The sequence below is a fragment of the Ailuropoda melanoleuca genome, chromosome 13 (genome assembly GCF_002007445.2).
Source record: "Ailuropoda melanoleuca isolate Jingjing chromosome 13, ASM200744v2, whole genome shotgun sequence".
Taxonomy (NCBI): Eukaryota; Metazoa; Chordata; class Mammalia; order Carnivora; family Ursidae; genus Ailuropoda; species Ailuropoda melanoleuca.
Genome location: NC_048230.1, coordinates 30556977 through 30580732, shown reverse-complemented (window position 1 = coordinate 30580732; position 23756 = coordinate 30556977). Strand labels below are relative to the sequence as shown.

The following is a 23756-nucleotide window of genomic DNA, read 5'->3' as shown; positions in this document are numbered from 1 at the left end:
AATGCTTCTTTAGCCTGTTTAGCCTCCATCTTCCTTTTGGCCTCTCTGGGATTAGCAGAGAAATGGCCCCATTTTGTCAGTCCAGCCAGGCCCTTCGGGAAGATTCTCTTAGTGCCCAAATGCACACCAGGCAGTATGAGGGTTGGGTGGGGTTGTCATTTACAGGGTCACTGTCAATTAGCTTAGGAACAAAACAGTAACTACGATATTTAAAATTCTTGCTGATCCAGCATAAATTTTCTTTATATTCTCAATATTTTGGCTCCAAATTTCGGGCCTGTTCCGTCCTAGGCAAGAAGACCGTTTTCTGCCCTTTTCTCCCCCTCGCCCCACAGCACTGTCGCTCCTCTGTTCTCCTACACCAGAGCTGGGCAGGTATTAGGCTCACTGACTAGGCAACTCAGATTCTGATTTACAGATGAGGACACGAACTCTCAGAGATAGTCCCATCCTCTCTATTAATAACGCCCAGGAAAGGGGCAACTGGCCCTGTGGGGAAGGAATTCTCTGGGGAAAAAGAGAATTTGAGAGTCAAGCTTCTGTAAGGACTTTGTTATCCCAGCTAGTTAAGACTAATATTATTGCCACCGACCTCACTAGACTTAACCTGGGCTTGGTTTTTCAGGACCATATTCCGCCCCGGCCACAACAGTGAAACTGAAGCAGGTCTTTCCCGGGGAAGAGTTTGGGACAAGGGTGGGGCACTGGGCAGGAGGCATCAAGGACAGTGACAAGTTATCCAGAGATCAGTGATGGCAGGTTCTAGGTCTTTCCAGAGCCTTTCCTGCCCATTTGGCCAAGCCACAGCAGATGGACAAGAGGGATGGAGTTTCGGAGTTTCTCTTGGGCCCCCTCAATCCTGGCAGCAAGGACCTCCTGTCTCCATGAGGGTGTGGTGTGGTGGTGGTGACTAAGGTGAGGAGGAGGTCTGATGCCACCAGACTTGAGGAGAGCTCGGAAGGAAGACTAAATAATCCAGGGACTCCTCAAATGCCTAAAGGAAAAGAGGGGCCTGCGGTATAAGCCACCCATCCTACTTTTCCTTCTAAAAGGGCCAGGAAGGATGTTTTGCTTAAGTGACCTCTTCTTAAGTCACCAGCATCTCTTTATGCTGTCTGCTCTAGGGGTTAAAAAGTGATTGAGAGATGGCAGAGGCTTCTGGAAGAAGGTGCCATTCTCCAGCAATGCAAAGGCGTTTTCCTCCCAAAGTAAAATGTTCTAGATCTCCACAGCCCGGAAGATTTGCCAGTCTCAAGCGGAGTTCTGTGCTATGGGAGCCATCTCCAAAGCATGTCCTGAAAGTCCTCAGGGATAGACACATTTGGGTACATATGCCCCAGGATGGCCTACATTGCCTTGGCCAGATTTTCGGAAAAGAGACCTCTTGCTCATCACCCTCTCTCTCTCTCCTCACCTGCTGCTGCGTTTTGCCCTTGCTCTTGCATAGTAAGCTTCATAAGATTTCGGTTTCAGCTCCAGGGCCTTAGTAGCAAATTCCTCCGCCATTCCAAAATCCTGTCATTACAATAGGTGTGCAAATGAGTCATTGAAGAGATATGAAAAATAGACAATTTGGGAATAAAACAGAATATATGTACATTTCTTTGACATTTATGGATGAACACCTGGGGTTCTCGACATGCCTGGCATGGCTCTAGCCATGTGGCCCAGACTGCAAGTTCCTTCTGCCTTTGCCCTGTGTGGCCCTGCAACAGCTCCTGGGAATTTATCTGCCCAGAAGCATTAAAATACTTTTAATGTGCCTTCCTTCTGCTTTTCTAATGAAGTTCCTTCTAGCCCAGAAGCCAAATGTTAACCCAACAAAGCTCCTGAAGTTGGAAACCTGAGCCCTTGTTCCACACGCGTGTATGAGGCAGACACAGACTCCACCTGGCACGGGGCCTTACCCTACTCCTCAGCTTCCTGTAGCACCCACTATGCCTCCGCTTCCTAAGGGGTGAGTGAGGTCCAGGAGGATGAGGGCTGTGGAAAGGAGAGCTGCACTGACCATGGAGACTAGACAGGGTCGGGGAGCCAGGCAGACTTGGGTTCAGTCCTCTGGTTGACCCCATAACCCCTCAGAGGGGGTGGTGTGTTTTCTCACCCACATCTACTTTGCAGGTGGGATGATGTGTGATGACACACTTGAAAGCCCCGAACACCATTTCTGGCACATAGCAGATGCTTAGTAAATGGCCTTTCCTTCTCTTAACTGGTTCCTCACTTAGTAAGCATTTAAAACAACAAAAATAAAATGAGAGAGGGCCCTGGCTGTGACTAGGGTTTATGCTGTCACCTCATCGCTTTATTACTGAGGCTCCCTGGAGGAGCATCTCATCTGTCCTCATCTGAGAACCCTGGGAACAGGGACCTGGGGAACAAAGCTGTAGTTTTAAAGATACCCTTCCATACTAAGCTAAAAGGAGAGTTCTTTCTCTTCTTTCAATGTCAAGCCTCAGGATGGCACAGAAACCTCTGGTAACACGTGTGATTTGCGTGATTCCAGAGGCAGAACGAAGGGCTGAGGCATGGGTGGAAATGAACAAGAAGTCAGGGGCCGTCTCGGACTGAAGCAGACCTCAGGCGCCTTGTACAGGTGGTCGTGGGAGCTGACTGGTAACTGTTTGTGAGCAAGTGTGAGCTAGAGAGGGAGCATTCCATCTTATGGGAGTCATCTATCACTACTCTTGTTCCAATCTTATCTTTTAATTTTTTCTTTTTCTTTTGGACAATCATCCTTTCTGCCATGATTAGAATGCTTTTAAGAAGGAGATTATTTGTTCAGGCAAAGAGAAGGTGGCAGGCTGGCAGCGGCTCCTGAGTGTTGTCTCATTCTCACTGGCAGTGCCCTGGGCACTGCTGGTCTGGTTCTGCCTCACAGAAGAGCCTCACTGCCTTCCCCTGGGGTGTAACCTTCCCACTACCCTGTCTATACTCTCCTCAGCACCGTGGGGCAGCTCTGCCTCTTCAGACCGTAACGGTGTTCTCTGGGACATCAGGGCTCTTCTCATCGGCAGGGTTTAGATGGAGGATACGGAAGTCATACACACAAACCACCTCTCTGGAACTGACAGCAGACCTGTTGCCCCTGCAGCTGAAATCTCCCTTCTGCACAGCGGAGCTCTCTACTCATCAGCATTCTTTTTCGGGGCAGATTATTTTTAGCTCTCGAGGAACTGTGAGACCTCAGGCAGGGGGTTAGCAGAGGTTCCTGACACGATCTCGGCTATTCCCAGTCTCTGAGAGAGGATTCTTGGCCTGGGAGCATCTGCGTGTCACGGGAGCAGTGGCTGAGGGCAACAAAGACTGTTTCTGCACAGCAGGCAAGAAGGACCAAGGACTCCTTGGGAGGTAACAGAGGACTAGGAAGAGTTCTATGATTCCCTCTATGACAAGAAGGGGCATGGCATGCTGGCGTAAAAAGATGAGGAAAGGAGTGAAAAGTTCAAGATTAGCCTTCGAAATAAACCTTAAAGTCCATGGTCCTGAGTCCTCTTTCCAGACCTTCCTTACGTGACTAGGGGTCTACTAGAAAGGAAGGGAGTGACTGCAATTCATATCTAATTGCAGTTGGAATTCTAGTGACCACTGCTCTCACATTTTCCCAAAGACCAGAAAACTGACTTGGGGGTAGGAGACGATGATGATGGTATTCCAATCACTTTCAGTGGGAACTAAAAATTCAGAAAGCTCCAAAAATGCCCACAGCATTAACTTTTTTACAGTTTAAGATACGGATTGTACTTAGACTTGATTTCTTTCAAATTGCAAATGTCAGTGCTCTGTGAAGGACAACCAAGTTCCAAATGGGGCAGAGAACGATTTCAGGGGCCTGGTAAGAGCCAGGGAGTGACGTGGACTGTCAGCTTCCAGGGCTGTAGAAAGCAGCTGGGAGGAGAGGGACTTACGTTCATTTTCCTGCGACATCGAGAGAGGTTGAGAAGGAGAGACACCTTTAGTTCCCGGAAGGTTTTCAAGTCCTCACCAAACCCTTCTCGAGGGAATTTCTTCAGGGCGTACTGGTAGCGCTGGGCAGCTTCCTTTACTTTACCTTTCTAATGGGAGTACAAGATGGCAGAACACACAGTTGGTCTGCTGAGCAACCGAGGAGGTCTGGCCCCACTCCCCTCCTCCTCTATGCAGTGATTATTATGTTAGCCCTCCCAAACACCAGCCTGGGGAGTAGGTCTGGCCTCAGTGGTGAGAGCAGAGGGTCCAGTCTTTTCAATAGGAAACTCACCTGGCAGGAAGGGCAAGGTTGAAGGGGATACCCAAGACACAAGCCAGGGAACCAACCAGAACCCCCAGCTTCCCAACCGGATTCCCAGGAGACTGATCTTGCTCACTTCAAAGGAGCTTTTTCTTGACCTGATCTCCCTGGGACACATATCATTTCCTAGGCCCAACCACTCCAGAGTTATGACTACTTCTTTACTTTTGGCTTGCCTGAAAAACTCTTCCTGTTTGATGCTCCTCCTTGCCAGTCCTCTAGAAGAAGTCATTCTCTTCCTCACAAACGAGGTGGGAGCTAAAACGGTCTAGCCGTTGCTTCCCCAATCTCAATGTATAAAATAGTATGTCTGCTCTCCTGTTTTTAGAAAAGGCTTGGGGCAGGGTGGTAGTAGAAAAGTTTAGACTTTGATCCAACTGTGTAGGGGGGATGATTTCCAAGATGAAGTAAATCTATGACCAACTAAGGGACCTGGCAACAGGGACTTTGAATTTTCCTTACATTTTGTATCTGAAAATCTATCAGCTAATAAATACATACATATACACACATAAATAAATAAAAATAAAATAAAATGAAAATCTATCAGCGGAGCTCAGAATGATGCAGGAGGCATCTCCCATTCACTCAGCTGACCTTCATCTGCTGCATTCCTTCTGTAGAGCTGTAACTCCAGCAGGGATCCTGATCTTTTCATTTTCTCTTCAGCACTTTTCATTAAGGAGAGATCTGGAGTCTACCAAGGTAGAATTCTGGGTGGGAACAGTAGTAGCTCTGCCTATTCTCATTAGGAGGTAGGACTCCTTGTCTTGGAATATGAGAGGTTATATTATAACCAGGGCTAAGATTCTTGAGAGCAATGTTATCCCCAAGTCCAGTCCTAGAGTTAATGAGGCCCTTCTTGGAAGTCATGTGAAATCCTGGATAGGTCAGGACTCAAGTTTCCTAGAAGCCCAAGATTCCTAGATTATCATGACTTTCATGTGGAGGGTCCTCAGGAAATACATACAACCCTTCTCCCAGGAACTCAAAACATTCCTTACACAGGGGTGGGTGGGAGGTGGAAATAATGTGCTTCATAATCATTGCCCATCTTTGGGCCTGATAGCTCAGTGAGGTTGGATTTACATTTACCTTTAGGAGAAGAAGATGCCGCTAATCTTACCATAACCAAATAACTGTGACATGTAATCTTCTTCTTTTTTAATTTAAGTAATCTCTACACCCAAAATGGGGCTCAAACTCACAACCCTGAGATCCAGAGTCACAGGCTCTTCTGACTGAGCCAGCCAGGTCCCCTGTCATGTAATGTTCTTTGGGAAGTTCCTATAGGCCATGGGAGAAAGTCTGTGTCAGGGTTTGGAACCTTCAGCTTGAACTGTGACTACAAAAAGACTCCATACTTTTTTTGTTGTCATTCAGTGAGTCACTTTAAGAAAATCTTATAATTGCTATTTGTCTTGCTTTCCTTATCCTACTCAGGGATGTTGAGAAGCTAGTATTACTACAGACTTTTAAATCTATATGTGTATTAGATATGAAAGTGAGGATCAATGCCTCTTTCCCACAGATTAGAAATATCTGTACTACATAATTTCACTTTACTTGTCCCGTGAGTTTCCAGGTCCCACTTAGCAGATTCCATGTAGAGTCTATATAACTGCCTATTAGTGACCGGATGAAATTAGGACTTCGCGTTGATCGGCTGCAGGCTTATGTAGGCCACTCTTGCGCTCTTGTTGGGAAGTTAAAAACTCAGGATGGTCAACTTATGAGCCTATCACTGAGGGATGGCATCCTCCCTTTGCCTCTAGAGCCAAGGATGAGACTGTCAAGACTTCAGCAGATTCTCCATGCGGAGAAGTCAGTGGCTGCTTTGAGGAAACAGTTCCTTCCCCCCCTCACCTTATAAAACATGTCCCCCTCTTCCATCAGCTTGCTCAACAGGATGATCATGATGTCTGGTTTGGAGGTGGCCATCGCCCATGTGGCTGGACCTGTAGTGTACAGGATGCATGATGGGTAAAAACTCAGACAATGTAAGGGTGGCAGGAAGCTAGGTGAAAAAAACATCCTGGGGGATTTCTGCTGAGAGAACAACTTGCTCCACAACAACTTCCTCATCGTTTAGACCGGGGAGTATCTTAGGGACTCCCACTGCCAAGAAGCTGCTCTGGATTTGTGTTCACCTTAAAATAAGAACATCTGATCTGTCTGAGCCTGCACCACAGGAGGGCAGCAAAGCCTGCCAATGTGCGGGTTTGGGCAGGCCGTGGCTCAGTCCGGAGCATTGGGAGAAAGGGTTTACATTACATGTCACCACGAGATTTAAAAAATCCAAAAAGGACAATTTATTTTAGAACCTGGGACTCAAAATCCCTAGCTGTTTAGTCTCTTAATTTAAAAATCTGTACTTTGCGGAAAGGGGAATGATTAAAGATTTTAAGGGGAACCATTAAAGATTCTAAAGGCTCCCTTAATTTGTAAGTATCGAATAGGCCTTCCTGCGATTTACTTTGAATCACGAGCACAGTTCGAATGTCAAAAGACATGAAATAAGCCAACATGACTGAGAACTACTTTACCCACAAAGAGAAAGAGAGGTTAAACTGATTAGTTTATAGACGCCTGAATTATTTACCAACTAAGCTTTTCAGGGTTAGTAATCAAAAGTTCAAGTTATTCTCTACAACAGTCGTTAAAAAAAATCTTCTTTTAAGGTGAAGTAAATTAAAAGATTAGAGGTGTAGGGAACTCATGCAGGCTAAACCAAAGAGGAGAAGGCAAAGCTGACCAAGCCATCAGACCACGCCTGATGCTGACAGCGGTGAAATATACCTCGTGGGCGACTCGGTAACGTCTGACAACCTTCAAAGAAAGGAGAAAACAAAAAGTTGTAGGAGAGGAAAAAAAAAATGGATGAAGGTGAAAAAAAAAAAAAAAGAAGGAAAAAGCAGCAGTGAGAGGCAGGCAGCAAAAAAGCCAGCATATCAGCCAACCCTCGCCTACAGGTCTGTGGGATGGGGGAGCAGATGGGACAGCAGCAGCAGGGACTGGAGAGTCTGAAGCACATACAGAGCGGGGGAAAGCAGAGGCTCACGGCAGTGCAGGGATCCAGGATGTTCACAGGGTGGGGCTGGCACAGAGGCATTAGCACGAAGATGTGCTTAAGGTTAGAGCAGCCTCCTGGCTAAGGCGACTAGGGGCATGGCAGATAACCAGGTGATTCTGGACACAGAGTAGTGTCGACCATGGCTCAGAGGGTGCTTTCTCTGGGCGAAGAGCCTTTCTGTTCACTTGGACAACAAGTGGGCCAGGGCAGAGGGGAAACTATACACACTCACACCAAACACCCAGGGCAGCCAGACCACTGGACCAGTCTGGCCCCTGGGCACAGCTGGCCAGCACCTTCTTCCTTTCTCCTACCTATCTTGGCTCCTTTCTTCAGAAGAGTGACAACAACAGAAGTGTTCCGGCACCCTACTGCTCTGTCCAGAGGGCGCATTCCGCTATAGTCCACATGTTCAATCATGGCCCCGTGATCCACCAGGAACTGGACCTAGGACATGGATCAAGCAGAACAGTTAACACAAGTGCAATGGCTCAGCACAGCTCTACTGAGGGCTCTGGCTGCTGCCTGGACTACATTCAATCGCTGGTTTGAACCACGCTGGGGAGCCGTGGGATTTCAGGCCATACTTGTATTCTTGGTCTTTAGTGGTGTTTTGAATATTCCTGTCCTCCAGCAAGTACAGGTCCAAGAACTTTCTATCAAGAATCGTCAACATGTTACTCTACCCTTAACCGCTGCGAACATTACGGATGGAGAACCATCCCTATCCCTACCACCCAAAGGCTTGTGTAAAGGCACTCACCACCTCGGCATCACCGTAGAAAGCTGCCAGATCCAGTGGGGTGCGGCCGTTTTTGTCAGCATGGTCTGTAGCAGCCCCGTTATCCACCAGGGAACGTACTACTGAGAGATGACCCTTCAAACAAGCCCAGCTGAGGGCTGTCAGTCCTTCTTTGTCCATTAGAGCAATGGAGGCACCTACAAGAGCGAGTGTAACACAGGGCTGAGGCCACCCAGAGCAGGACGGAGAGCTGGTACCGAAGCTGCACGCTCTGCCAAAGCACAGCTTTAGTTTCTGGGAGGGGAGTTCTCTTTCAATAAAATTGTTAAAAAAAAAAAAAAAAAAAGATCCTACAAGCTCTCAGGAGAAGAGAGTCCAGTTGTTTTTACTGGGAATTCTGGATACGCCACAATCCACCCCAAGCTTATTCTCCAGGCTTAAGTTTCATTACGCCCCTCAGAGAATCCTCCACTTGGGCCACATGGCTGTGCTCATGGCCTACTGACTCTCCCAAGATATTCCTGTAGCCTTGCTTCTGGTCATGTTTGCTCCCACGTGGGGAATCTTTAGATTCCTGCCTCACTTCTACTCATTCTCTAGGGACCATTTCAAATCCCTGTTTCCGGGAAGCTTCTCCTGGTTCACTGTTCATCTCATCTTAAATGTGCTTAACACATGTCACCTTATTCTGTTCTTAATCTTTTTTTATGTATCTTACTTGTATGTAATAAATTCTCAGTGAATGTTTTCAGGACTCAGCAAGTCTTCCCTTGGTAATAGCATAAACTCCTGGACAGATTCTCATAAAACAGAAGGAGCTCAGTCCGTGTTTATCACTGGTGATAGCACCAGGCCACGTTGTCTCTCCCTAGAATGTGGGGGAGATGAACTCATGGGAAGAGACTGAGCCCAGGCCACAAGGAAATTCAGAGTTTAATTCAACTTGTCAGCCTTCAATGATCCCACCCCCATTCTCTCAGCCTTTTTGGTATTCGACATCTGTTTCTCTTTAACATTTCTAATTTCATCTGTAAGGATCAAGCATACTTGATATACTGTTTTGTAATTAGTCTAAAATTCAATATATATTTGGTTCTTAGCCTAGACTGAAAGCTCTTGGATGGCAAAGGGCCTATCATTTCCTTGCTAGTTCTGAAGCGTACCTAAGACAACTCTTTTCACACAGCTGACACGGCACACTAGCTAAATTAGGATCAACTTACTGCGTACAGAACGCTTTCCAGGCTGCCTCCTCAGGTAGACAGGATTCAGATGTCAGATCAAGCTTAGGGCGTGCCACAGCTAGGCTCAGGGTCTACTCAGCAGTTATCTGGACTATCTGTTTTTACTCCTACAGGTCAGACAACCAGACTTGGTTGCTTCCCACAGGAGGATGAAGGGCTGGAAGGTACCATACCTCTAACTCTGATGATAGCCATTTTTTATGTGCTGGGTTCCCTTTTCACAATGGTATAGTTTACAATTAAAACATCGACTCTAACACAGAATGAATTTGAATGTGGGAGAGAATCTAAGGAGTTTCCTCAGATGGAACATGTATAAATTCCCTGGACAGAGACTCCAAAGGTAGAAGCCGCAGAAGAAGGTTCTGGATGTATATTACAGAGAAGCTGATTTTCCAAAGATAAGGAAAGCTGGAATTTAAGAAATTAATAGGAAATACATATGAAATAAACCTGTCTAGTCAATATGCGTCCAAAATTCAATATGTAAGCTTCCCCCTCTTTCTTTTCTTCCCTTTGCAGTTAATGGAATCACACTTCTTCCAAGCATCCATTTTAAAACTTCAGAGTTATCTTTAACTCAACTATCATTATTTCCTACATGTAATTACTCTTTATATCCCAAATCGTTTTTGTACTTGGCCCTTCTGTTCTATTCTAACAGCTACTGCACCTGGATTAGAGCCTCATTACTTCTCATCTATTACAATGCTTCCTAATTGATCCCCTGGCCCACTATAATTCCTCCATCAAATCTACTATTCGCCCTACTGCCAGAGGGATTTTTTTTTAAAGCACAACTCTGGCATCAATTCCCTTTTAAAAAATCTTGAAAGGCTCCCCACTGCCTTCAGAATTAAGTCCAAAACCTCTTTTAATCTGTTCCTTTTCACTTTCTTTCCACATACGTTTCCAATTTTACTTTCCAAGGGCCCTCATGTACGTCACTGGACAACTTGTGTTATTTCCCCAAACCCATTGTGTGCTGGATCTCCTCATTGACTTTTCATTCATGTTCCCATCCCTAAATATGAAACTTTTTTCCTATTCACCTTTCAAAGTCTGTCTTTTCCTAACTGAAATACCGTTATCAGAGCACTTAGGATTCTCTGCTTTTCAGGTACTTATCTGCATTTCATCCCTTCCTTGCCAGATTACAGTCTCGGAGGGCGCAGATTACAGTGTATTAGTTAACAGTGTATTAGTTAAAAGAAAATCACTCAGTGGCACAGCACTGGTATAGTGTTCTGCAAATAATGTTGGCTAAATAAATGTTTGTAGAATTTGTTGATTTAGTGGAAGTCTCTGACTTAAATGTGAAAAAATGAAATACTGAGGATCCTTGACTTACGACGGTTTGACTTACAATTTTTTAACTTTATGATGGTGCAGAAGTGATATGCATTCAGTAAAAAATGTACTTCAAATTTCGAATGTGGACCTCTTCCCAGGCTAGTGATGTGTGGTACGACGCTCTCTTGTGATGCTGGCCAGCAGCAGTGAGCACAGCGACCCAGCAGCCGCATGACCACGAGGGTAATGACAGATACACTTACAACCATTCCGTTTTTCACTTTCAGTACAGCATTCAATAAACTCCATGAGATATTCAGCACTATTATACAGTAGGCGTGTGTTAGGTGATTTTGCCCAACTGCAGGCTGATGTAAGTGTTCTGAACACATTTAAGGTAGACAAGGCTAAGCTATCATGTTCCACAGGCCAGGTGTACTAAATGCATTTTCGACTTCAGGTATTTTCAACTTATAATATTTTAAACTTGGGTTTATCAGGACGTAAGCCCATCGTAAGTTGCGGAAATCAGTAGTACAAAGACCAGCATGTCTGCAATGGTAAGGGAGAACAAATCTCTGGAATCTATGTCTGATAAGCTTCCACTGGCATGTGGCAGACACTGTGCAGTGATCTAAAGGTTATCAGTGGTTGAAGAGGTCTTGCCTTTTCCAGTAGACTTGGGCTGTTCTGGGACAATTATTCCTGCCTCATCTTATCCTGAGAATCTATGTACACCCCCATTCTCCTCCAACCCCCTCCTGGCAGAAGTAAGGATAGATACCACGAAACCAGACTTGTTTGTTGGCTTGTACTGGGGAAGCAAGAACCACTCTGCATACTGGGAGAGTGGTTCCCTGGTTCTGACCCAGCATTGCGAGTGTGAGGCTGTGGAAACAAATCTTCTTTGGAGGATACAGCTAAAGATCCAATGAGTCTTAGTTTGAAATCATAGAAGAAACTTCATCTTCTTCTTAACTCGACTACCCTTGGTTTTGCTGGCCTGGTTATGATTCTTCAGGAGCTTGGATTCCTTGAAGTGAATGTGCCCACAGATATAATTATAGGTGTTTAGGTCCAGTTTACTAATAGGGAAGGCTAACTGGAATGGAGTCATTAGGCTGGTCACAATCACACTATCTCCTGCTTCATGTAAATGCTCACAGTCCACTAGATGGTACTGTAGGGTCACCGGAGACTTGAGTTTTTCTTCTGCAGAAGTCCACCCTCATTCACCCCTGTTTTGTATAAGTGACTGAGGTCAGGGCAATCAAAAGGAGCCTGAAATGCTTTTGAAGGTGGTGTGACCATAATCTTTTTAACTTATTTCCCATTCACCAGGAATATGTGAATGTTAATGTCAAAAGGAATTTATTGCAACGGAAGATAATATAATATCCTGATTTTTCAAAAAGGGTCCCACTGTCAGCAATTGTCTTAACCTCTGCTTGCCTCCTTTGGATACAAGAAAAATATTAGTTGTGCAGGCTTACAAAAGAATTAATAAAAAGTTAAAGAAAAAACACAGTCCTTGGAAGATGAACATCTATTGAGTGTATATTAAAAAATCAAAGTTTGGAGATTACAGATTTGAATTAGAGAATTTAGAATATGTTAATTTGATTAGAATACCAAAAATCCCTCAAGCCATAAGGAAATGAATATCAGAGTTAAAGGATCCCACCTGTATATAAGAGGAGAGGAGATGGACTTTCACATTTTAACCAACTAGATTCATAATACATATTCTTTTTTTAAAAAAAATTATTTTGAGAGAGCGTGCGTGCACGTGCATGTGGGGAAAGGGCAGAGGGAGAGAAACTCAAATAGACTCCCCACCAAGCATGGAGCCCAGGGGCTCGATCCCAGGACCCTGAGTTCACGCCCCAAGCTGAAACCAAGTGTCTGGATGTTCAACTGAATGAGCCCCACAGGTACCCCAATAATATCTATTCTTAACATCTCTTAGAATCCATCACTGGATATCATGAGGTCTTTGGGTTATCATAGGCACTGCCCATGCAGCTCTGGCACCCCAAGACTCACCTTGTGCAAGCAGAAAGTCCACAGTTCCTAGATGGCCTTCGGAGGCAGCCATCATCAGGGGAGTACGACCCTGCTTGTCTGCCATGTTGACATCAGCTCCGTGGGTGAGTAAAAGATCAACAATCTGCAAGTGCAGAGAAACAGGGACGAATGAGCCAGGAAGAGATGCTGAGTAGACACGTGCACGTTGTTCCCTATACTGGGGGATCACCTCCTGCTGTACAGGCAAGTCACCTCTCCCCGTAACTTTCTACTGCAAGGGTCCTTCTAATTCCTGCAGGGTCCTAGTACCATGTGATTTGATCTCTGACTCTCTTAAGGATAGCCAAATGGGAGTTCAACTCTGAATGCTTGACTCAGCCCCTACGTGAAGAAGAATTTAAGATACAAAAGACCAAGATGTGGACTAAACAATCCCACAACAGAAGCTCCAACACAAGTCACTACCTATGCCAGTGCCATTTTATTGACCTCTAGGGGTTGCTAGCCTGCCTGGAGTGAATATTTATGACTGAAGTAAATACAATAAAGTGCCTCTGATAATTCTTTTATGTTTGGCTTCTAGAGGCTTTTTTCTACACAAAGATTATTACCAATATGCTTTCTTTTCCATCCTATGTGTATAAATTAGCATTTATCCAGAATTCAAACACCTGGAAAGATTGCATAGCTAAAATGTACATACACCACATTTTCTTTTAGCAAGTCTGAGACACCTGCAAGACACCTGTTAGCAGGGATCTGCTGGGATATGAACCTTCCAGAGGACCCGTGGATATGTGGACCTGTGGATATGTGAGAAGAAGGTCATTCCATGACCAGTCCAGAAGTAGGTAGTCCTTCTATACACTATGGATTATGATGATGATTTTTTTAAAATGATGATGATTTGGAATGTTAGGTTTCTGATATCTTCTCAATGAACCAGAATACTAATAACAATGGTCCAAGTCCTCAAACCCAGTGACTGCTGAGTAACCCAAACTTTGTGATTTTTTTTTTTTGCTCTCTGCTTCAGAAGTTCCTGTCTAGAACTCACCCCTACCTGAGGGACTGGAGGTAGCTACACTGCTTACCTGCCAGTGGCCCTGGCGAACAGTGCTGAACAGGGGCACTGCCCCTCGGCGGTTTGGCTGGGCCACTGCTGCTCCCTGTTCCAAGAGCAGACGGCATACCTCCAGTTTGCCTCTTCCGGCTGCAGCTGTCAGTGCTAAGGGCAGAGAACACAGACTGAGAACAGGTGGGTCTTGGCCTCCCTAGCCCTCTGTGTAACGTAACTGCTACTTTACCTCCAAGAATGATATTAGCTACTTTTGCCATGAAGGAAATTTGTAAAGAAAAATCATGAATAAAACCACATTTAAGTGGGCTTATAATGTATGGAGACAATTGTAATAATAAATTTATTGAAAATCAGCTTTGATTAAACTTACTTGGTTTCATTTTTCCTACCTAGACTGTCTTCCCTACTTCTGACTTACCTCTCTTTTTTTCCTATCTCTTTTTAGCTACAGACCTTTCACGGGTGTATATGCACGGGTGGAATGTAGAGAGAAGGGTCTTTGCAGAGTAAGCTCCTTTTATTTTATTTAAAAAATATATATTTATGATTTTATATACTTATTTGACAGAGAGAGTGCTCGAGAGAGCACAAGCAGGGGAAGCTTCGGAGGAGGAGGGAGAAGCAGACTCCCTGCTGAGTAAGAAGCCCAATGCGGGGCTCAATCCCAGGACCCTGGGATCATGACCTGAGCTGAAGGCAGATGCTCAACCATCTGAACCACCCAGGTGCCCCAAGAACCCAACTTTATATTTCTAATAATTTAGAAAAAAAACCACTTTGATTTTTGGGTCAGAACACAAGAGTAGCTTAAGAACTTGACTGGAAATCATCATGTCGCACACCTTAGTTACACATGTATATATAAATGAGCTCTCAGTAAAGCTGGAATGGGGTAGACACTCATTAGGAACCATAAGAATCATATTGTTGGTACATGAAACAAATTATTTGGAAAATTTCTAAATCTTACTTTCTCATTTCATTTAAAGTAGCTATGCAGCAAACCTCCCTTTTAATGCCCTATGTATGGCAGGGGAGGGCAAACACATTCTTTTTCACAAAAGAATCTGTACCCTGCTGGAGAAGATAGAGACAGTATTTCAGAAGCAAGCCTTTCACCAATGATGCCAGTTCACAGAACACTGCTGAAAACTGACAAACAGCGCCCATCTTGAAAGCTGAAACTTCTATTGTTCACTCTAACCTGGGGTTACATTGCTCTGACTGGCCCATTTCAGCTCACTGGATAACACATCTATATGAGAGGGAATGTTCCATTTGGCTGTTTTCTTTGTTGTATCATCTCTGTTGCTTAAGGTTATGATGTAATTTGGTAGGAATCTCCAGCTGATAGCTGGACACGGTCATTAGGTCATTAACACAGCTGGCCAATTTCATCTCGAAACAACACAACTACGCACAATGGGATCTGTACTTTTCAAACTCCAAGAGCAAAAAACTCCTTTGGCTGGATTTTACGTTAGTCTTATCAAAAACTGTTAAAACTTTTTGAAAGAAAGAAGATTAAGGTAAAGTCGGTTCTGTGGAACAACAAAACTGGTTCTTAGAGCAAACACAGCAGTTTGGAGCCAAATCTCTTCCTAGGAGACCAGTAACAGAATTTGTTCCTTAGCTTGTCAGCAGCTGATGAGATTATCTGACATAAATGGTCCTTTTTCAAAGTGAAACATCTAAGGAGTCTGAAGAGGCAGACGCAGACAGGATGCAGCTCAGAGTTGGGGAAACAGCCAAAGTCTGCTTGGATAGGATGGGGATACTAAACAGAATGCTGCATAGCAAATGGTTCTTCTGTTTATCTATTTTCAACTGTGGAAGAGTATAGCACAGACAGGTCATGCAAGACCAATGAGAGAGAGGTGGCTGGGGAGACATAAACTGATCACTGCTATCTAAAACATTTAACTAAACATTTATTGAACTATTTGTCAGACACTGTCTCTGCTCTCAAGGAACTCAAGGTTGAGTAAGGATAACACAAATAAAAATTACATTACTATCCAGTGTATAAGATGTATGGAGGTAACACAGAGAAAGAAGTGTCTGAGAAGGTCTTCAGGAAGAGATGTTCATCTGAGCTAGACGCTGAAAAAGAAACAGGAGACTGAGAGGCAGGCCGGGCACAGGGAGAGCACGTACAAAGGCACCGAGGTGGGAGACAGCAAGTTTATTGTTTTTGGAGTTACCGGAGAAGCCAGGCAATAGAGAAGGCTAGAGATCACGACTGGTGTTCTTAGGCTATACTAAATAACTTCATTAATGGTACAGGTGGTCAATAAAGGGTGGTAAGCAGGAAAGTGAAATCAACAGATTGCTCACAAAGATCATCACTCGGGTGGAAGTCACAAGGGAGATGAATCATGAAAGGGTGACAAGAAGATCAGCGAGGAGGCAGTTGTGATAACGTAGGCAAAGGATGAGTTACGAGTATCTTGTTTATTTTGTGAACTCTTGCTTCTTTTGGGTCCGAGGATGGTTCAGGCCCTCCAGAGTTGCTAGAAGCTTTTAACGCTGGTCCTGGTCTAAGCTTGTAAGGCAAGGAAGAAGAGGGGGTGGTGAACGGTCTTGTCACCTTAATTGCTTTTCTTCTGTACTGTTCCATAAGAAGTCTGTGAAAACCCTATGGGATGGGAGGGGGCCAGCCAGATGGTGGAGGCTGGATGTAGGCAGATGCTATCTGGAAGAATGAAGAGGCTGCAAAAGGAGGACAAAAGCAACCAGGATATTCTAGTGAACTGCTTTTAGAAATCCGCTCTGTAAAAATTACATCTCAATTATTATTTCACTAAATGCTAAGATAAATTTCATTGATTCTAAGATGCACTTCTTTCCCTTCACATTTTAATATCTGTAAAACTGGGATGCATCTTGTGATTGCTGTGATAATAAAGAACTATGTAGGTTTAACAGGCTGAGGCTTTCTTTTTTTTGTGGTGGCACATAAAATAATGGCTATATAGTTTCCTATTTAGTGGTGTCTTAGATAGTCAGGGATCCAGATTGTTGGAAACATCACAACCATTTGATTTTCCTTAGGTAAAAATTGAGTTGTTTAGACAAGGGCTGTAGGTACGAGACCCAACCAGCTAGATGCAGGTCACAGACCTTCATTCTCTATATAAGGGGGACAAGTATAAGATTTTGCCAGTGGAGAAAACATCACAATTCACTGGGTCATTACACATTTTAAATGATTATGTGCTATAAGGTAGAAAGGAATACGTATATTTAGTAAATCTATCACTATAGATAGAAAAGCAACTCATAGTCTGTTCTATATTAGTGGGGAAGTATAGGGACATTTTTATATAGCACAGACATTATTTCCTAGAAATTTTCCTGAAGCCAAATAACTTTATAGATCTATAAATTGTATTACAGATACATTTCATTCTAGCAGTATTTCAACAGCATTTTATGCTTATAATGCTGAAATTATTTCATATATGTATCAAGTTAAACACAACACAATTCTGATTACAAGCCAACTGACACGAAGCTTTGATTTTTTTTGCAATCTTGAGATATGGTACATATTTAAATAAAGTAATGTGACAAACTTCGTCACACACGTTAAAGTGAGATATTTAAAAAGTCCTGAGGGCATAAAGTTTTATTCTTTTTTTTTTTTTAGAGGAGGGGGGAGAGAGAAAGAGAGAGAAACAGAGAGAGGTTCAGAGGGAGAGGGAGAGAATCCCAAGCAGTTTCCATGCCCAGCGCAGAGCTGACACGGGGCTTGATCTTACACCCCTGAGATCATGACCTGAGCTGCAATGAAGAGTCCAACGTCTAACCGACGGAGCCACCCAGGCACTCCCATAAAGTTTTATTCTAATAAGAAATTCATATCAATAAAAATAAATCTTCCACTTAGTTCACTCTCAAACGTTTTTAAGAAATTCTTTCAAGTACCGCAGTAGAACGTGTTTGGTATTCATCACTATGATTGCTGGTCTTAAAATTCCTATCCATCATCCTCATCAGGCCATACTTTTGTCGCCCTCCCCTGGGGTTCCACGTGCATGGCTGGCCACAGCAGCCCGTCGGGAGGCTCAGCAACACTGTGCCGGGCAAGGTTGTGCTGATGGAAACAGTAAAGCGCCATGTCCCTTCTGCAGCTCTCAGTCACAACATATGCTCCAGAACTGCCAGCGTCCTTGTCGGTCCCTTCCCCTCAGTCCGTCCTCTGGCTTCCCGCGGGGTAGAGTCCCAGAGACGGCAGCTGTTTCCAGCTGCACATTTTCCTTTAATCTGTCATGGGCTCTTAAGCTGCAGCTGCCTGGCAGCTGTTCCCTTCTGGCTCTTACAGAGGGAGGGATTGTTAGAGAAGCAAATTCCTGAGCTTTGGACCATTCTACATGATGTTAAAGAAGCCACGAAACCTACCTATGATATTTGCCATGAATGGAAACATCACGATTTGATAGGTTGTGATAAATTTTAAATGAATTCAAGTGCCTCCTTTATTTTTAATAACACCCTGACTCTAACTGAAACACACACCCTCCTTGTTTAAGAAAAATACTCCAAGTTGGCCATCTCAATATTGGTCTACTTCTCCTGGCAAATATGACACATATCTGCGGTGACTCTCCAGCTCTCATTGCCCTGGTTTCATAACAACACATAAAAGGTTACTAATGTTTCTCCAGATGTTCCAGTTTAGACTTGGGGGAAAGACAACGATCATTTCCTGCAAAGGCCACAAGGAAGAAGCTTCTGTTTGTGTAGTAAGTACCAAGCAAATAGACATCTCTTGGCTACAGATCAGGAGGGACTGCATGGGCCTGTGCCTTATGGGGTGGTACCTTCATTTTGCATCCAGATAGCAACTTTACTGACAATATGTCAGTTTAACCACGTCAGATACTACTTGGCCGTGATAACACTTGGTTAAGCCAGAGGTGTGGATAAACATTTAACCTCCTCGTTTACAATTGCAGGTGGAGTTATTTTGATGGGAGAACTATTTAGACCTAACTGCTACAAGGATCCCATAAAAGAAGAGAGAGGCCACAACTTTTTCTGCTCTGGCTTGGCACACTGTAAGGAAACTTTCAGTCTTTTAAAAATATTTGGAAACAAGAGCAGGGTAAAGTTTTGGTTGAAAGATGACTCCGGTGTTAATGATTTGGAGACTCCAAAGGGAAAGAGGATTGGAAGAAGGACAATGCTTGACTTTTTACTTTGGCTGAATCAAATCATGTCCAGTACAAAGGCCATAAGACGGGGACTACCAAAGGTATGCCAGAGGAAAAATCAGGGTGTGAGATGCAGAGTATCTCCACACAAACACATTAATGACAAAAGGGAGTAATGTCCATGAGAAGTACCTGTCTCTCCCCAGAGACTGTCAAAACTGTTGATCTGTGCTCGCTCTACTTCTTCCTCATCTTTTTCTGGAAGATCAAGTAGGTAGGAGACAATCTGAAACGAGAAGTGTGTCAGTTCAAACTTTAGCTGGGAAAGTATGCTACCAACTCTAGCCTGTGAGGTCTGAAAGACATTTGATGACCCAAGTGTGGCGCAATCTCTTGCACACAGAAGAAACCAGAACTGACTCCCAGCAAAGAAACCCAAAGAGGCCATGATGAACATTGTTTTATCAGGTACAGTTTATACGTTTCTCTTGAACACAACTCACTTACATAGCATGTGGCTTTTAAAAAATCATTTATTCCTCATATTTAAGTTAAAGAAGCAACCCCTCATCCTCCCAATAAAAATACCAATAAACAAAGAGAAAAAAACCAATCAATCAATAAAAACCAGAAAACAAATATAGAGAAAACCGCAGGGCCTATATTTTGTCTGAGTAGGGCAATGATCTTTTTTCTGCTTGGAAGTACAAGGATGGCTTCGGGGAATAATAAAGGGGGAACGACTACTAACATTAAAGGAAAGTGACAGCTCTGTTTCCAGGAATTTGCCTGTAGAGAGAGTTTAAAAACCTACAGATATTTAAAAATTCCTGTTTTACTTAATATTCCCTTGGTGACATATCAGGTCAGTTGGCAGGGCGGCTGTGCCGCTAGAGCATCCCATGCAGTGGTGAGCCAACATGGTTTGGCCCGTGAAAGCTGAGCATTACATTTTCAGGAATTTTGTAAGCTGGTTATTAGACTAAGATGTTTGTTAAAAATTAAATAACCAATAAATTATATTAAAAACAAAGGTTAAAAAATATAAAATCTCATGACTTCTTAATTATTTAAACTACACTTTATCTGTGCTCTTGAGGTTATTTACATGGATTGTGTTGTATTTGTGCTACTGTGCGTCTCTTCGCAACTCTGTGTTTAGCGATGTCACAACGGCAGCTCGGTATCAGCTGTGGTGGGAGTGTTTACACCTTGGAAATTGGCAAACGAACAAATCAAGATTTGATTTAGTGCTAACGCTCAAAGAGGCTCCAGTTTAATGAATATGATTTGTATGAGGGTGAGAAGAAGTATAACACAGATCACATGTCAGATTTACTGACAAGAAATTATTGGGAAAAGAGCAAAAAAGATCATCGCTGAGTTGCAACCACAGTTTGGCTTCAGATATAAATTTCACAAAAATCAAGCATTCCATCAAGAGAACTGTATATATTTCATTATTATTTGTAAACTGTATGCTACATGTTCTTCATATCAGTAAAATTTATACTAATTTTAAGTATGTATGTACACACACACACACACACACACACACACACTCTTTTGCTCCACTACCCTCCTTGAACTGGATGTTCAACATTTCCTAGCAATTATCAGTTCCATACATTTGTTACAATATTATTACTATGATTAGTAAAAAAATTAGCAAAAATACCATTTGTATAGTGTTTAACAGCTTACAAAGCACCTTTCATACCAGCTATGTAAAAAAGAATATATTAGACTAATTTTACTGATGGGAAATGAAGGTTCTAAGAGATGAGGTAAACCGCCCAAGGTCCAGAGTGAATGAGTAGCAAATTGGGACTCAAACCTGGTCCTTCTGAGATTTCAAATGTTGTGCCCTTCCCATTCCACACTGCTTACCCATCTGAGCACAGGTCAATAAATAATCCCTAGGAGCCAAGTGTCACTGTCTGTTAAATAAGGGTGGCAAGATGGGGAGGAATTGGATTAGACGATTTCCCAAGTTCTTTTCCACTCTCAAGTGCTGTGTTCATAATTCTAGATATGCTGGTATTTGAGAATTCAAGTGCTTCATGGAGTTCAGTCTCTGATTCCTCAAAACAGTGACCAAAACGCTAATTCACATTAACGAGGCAGGTGATTTTGTAATAATGCAACACTTTTCCCCCTGGTTCCTAGGTCCTTCAATACCCTGAAAAAAACCTAAAAACCCTAAACCTTATCACCTGGTTTCTTACCTCAGTGTATCCCATGCTGGCTGCGGCAATGAGGGCCTGCTGGATGGCGTGGCTCTTCTTAAATACGCCTTGCTGCTGGCCAGCCATCGTCCAGTCACACTGAATCAAAAACTTGACAACCTCCAGGTGACCTCGGAGTGCAGCATGGACCAAAGCACACTGCCCATTCTTGTCCAAATGATCCACCTAAGGGGAAGGACAGAGAAATGTATGTGAACAAAGATTTGTGGCCACACTCCTAATCCAGTCACATTGGTCTACTGCACATGATCAGACTAGCAAGAGTCATCCCTTCCCATACCCTGAATCAATCTCTGAGAAAATCTAGAAAGTTCTCTCCTACTCAGGCTAGATCACTGCTGAGCTAGAACTCTGGTAGATGCCTCTCAGGGGAGAACCTTTTTTCATAAGGTCAGGCTTTTGTTTTCACAGAAAAGGGAACCAAAAAACCAAAACTCCCAGCTCCAGCTTTGTTTTCCTGAGGTACATTCCCCTTTGTCCTCAAATAGTTCTTTTCAGACCAAGATTTGAAAGACTTGTAGCTCTGCTAACACACACAAAAAAACTGTCTTTGAAATCATGAAAGGGAAGAAAAACATTTTGAAGTCAAATTTTTTGGTCTTCCAAAGAAGCAAAATACCTCATATCGTGAATCATACTTTTGACCACCAAGCTTTGGTGGAGGCTACTTTTTTTCTTCCAATTGGAGGGCAGAATCTCAAAGATCTGGCCAACATGGCTAGAGGTACTTGGAGCTTAATGCTAGATTATGTTCCAATAGCGGCTTTTATGGTTGCAGTGTTGGTTGCAAGTTTAGGTTGAAGGAGGAGCCTGGTTAAGATCGATCTACCAGAAGGTAGCCACAAGTTTCAACAGAAGAGTAGCTTTTTCTGGCAGGTAGGTTTCCAGGGGTAGTAAGGGCACTTGAAACTTAAGTTTTAAGGGAAAAGTTTAAACTACAAAGTTGAGAGGGTCTTTTGGGACCAGAGCATATTTCTGAATGCCTGGCTAAGTGGTCTGAATTTTAATCAGGGATAATGGAGAGTCATTGAGAATTTTCATGCTCATACTATTTTCGAAAACTAAAGGGAGACTAAAACGTGCTTTGGCTTCTTGGAGAAATGATTAATTCCTGGGCTGGGGCGTTAATAGTAAATGATGAGTGTGGAAAATCTGGTGGTGCAGAAAGTACCGAAACGTTCATAAAATACTTTAGCGGAAGCTGAAAGGATACAGGAGCCAACGTGAAGGAGCTCCCAAAGGTCAAATCTTGGGCAATTTGAGCAACAAATAATAATGGCAATGGATTACAGGTCCTAGTACAAAATAAATACAGGAATCCATAGTGCTTTAAATGAATATATATATACACACACACACATATATATGGGAGAAGAAACAGCTCTTCCTTACATTAAAATTCTAATTAATAAATGTTGAAGGAATAAGGGAAATAGAAAAGCTCAAAAACACCACAGCAATCATTATTGCAGCAAGAATCTCTGATGGATCCTAAAATCAGTGGATAAAAAGCATGAGAAACAAGAGATTTGTCTAGTCTCAAAGCATCTCCCTCAAAGATACTTCTTAATTACAAAGGGAAAAACAGTAACTTCAGAACTGAGAACCCCGAAGACACAATCTGACCCAGGTGATCAAGGTTAGCCTCCCCTGTAATAGGACGCAGCAACACCATATACCGGCCTAAGTGCCGCATTAGCGAGGGCAAAGCACCACTTCTGTGGTAGTCTTGTTGACGATATATAAACTCAACCTAACAATGAGAAAATCTCAAACTAAAACTGAAGAACGTCATACAAATAACTGGCTGGTGTTCTTCAGTATTTTGGCGCTGATGCCATGGGAGAGAGTCTGAGGATGGAGAAGACCAGAGGACAAAATCTCAGTGAACAGCGACATTAGGAGAGGAAGAAGAGAAGAGCAACCAGGCAGGCAGGGAGAGAACGAGGACCACACTCCAGGCTCTGGGAAGTGTTGTGTCAACATTGCCAACATTACGGAGAGGTTTAGAGGGGTGAGGAATGAGAAAAAGTTACTTTATTTGGTGGTTGGCTATTGTCTGTGACTTCTGAAGAGAGTAGCTTCAGTTGAATGCCAAGAGGTTAGGTGTTTTCTTTTCCTTTCTTTTCTTCCTTTCTATTTTTCTTCTTAAAGATTTTATTTTTAAGTAATCTCCACACCGAACATGGGGCTTGAACTTACAACCCTGCGATCAAGAGTCATAGGCTCTACCGACTGAGCCAGCCGGGGGTGCCCACCCCCTGCCTTTTTCTTAAAGAATATTATTTATTAGGCCCTTCAAGAGATGAAAAGAGACTTTATTTCTCTCTCTTTTTAAAAAGATTTATTTGAGAGAGAGAGAGAGAGTGCACGCAAGCAGGGGAGGGGCAGAGGGAGAGGGAGAAGGAGGAAGCAGACTCCCCACTGAGTGCAAGGCAGGGCTCAATCTCATGACCCTGAGATCAGGACCTGAGACAAAATCAAGAGTCAGATGCTTAACTGACTGAGCCACCCAGGTGCTCCAAAACTTCATCTCTTTTTATTTTTATTTATTTATTTTTAAAGATTTTATTTATTTATTTTGACAGAGCGAGACAGCCAGAGAGAGAGGGAACAC

The 23756-nt window shown here is 43.3% G+C and overlaps 1 protein-coding gene across 9 annotated transcripts in view; it reads right to left on the bottom strand.

Annotated features, from left to right (window-relative positions):
- TANC2 (tetratricopeptide repeat, ankyrin repeat and coiled-coil containing 2) overlaps positions 1 to 23756 on the bottom strand; it is a 363080-nt gene that overhangs the window by 7818 nt on the left and 331506 nt on the right. For 7 of the 9 annotated variants that reach the window (XM_034641081.1, XM_034641080.1, XM_034641083.1 and 4 more), the window contains 10 exons: positions 21119 to 21304; positions 19083 to 19176; positions 13745 to 13878; positions 12669 to 12792; positions 8107 to 8282; positions 7658 to 7790; positions 7070 to 7099; positions 6137 to 6228; positions 3909 to 4055; positions 1415 to 1515 (listed from right to left, as the gene is read on the bottom strand). In XM_034641081.1, the coding sequence (XP_034496972.1) occupies positions 1415 to 1515; positions 3909 to 4055; positions 6137 to 6228; positions 7070 to 7099; positions 7658 to 7790; positions 8107 to 8282; positions 12669 to 12792; positions 13745 to 13878; positions 19083 to 19176; positions 21119 to 21304 (1217 nt within the window). The remainder of the gene's footprint in view (positions 1 to 1414; positions 1516 to 3908; positions 4056 to 6136; positions 6229 to 7069; positions 7100 to 7657; positions 7791 to 8106; positions 8283 to 12668; positions 12793 to 13744; positions 13879 to 19082; positions 19177 to 21118; positions 21305 to 23756) is intronic. The other 2 variants (XM_034641082.1, XM_019802608.2) reach the window with 1 other exon arrangement.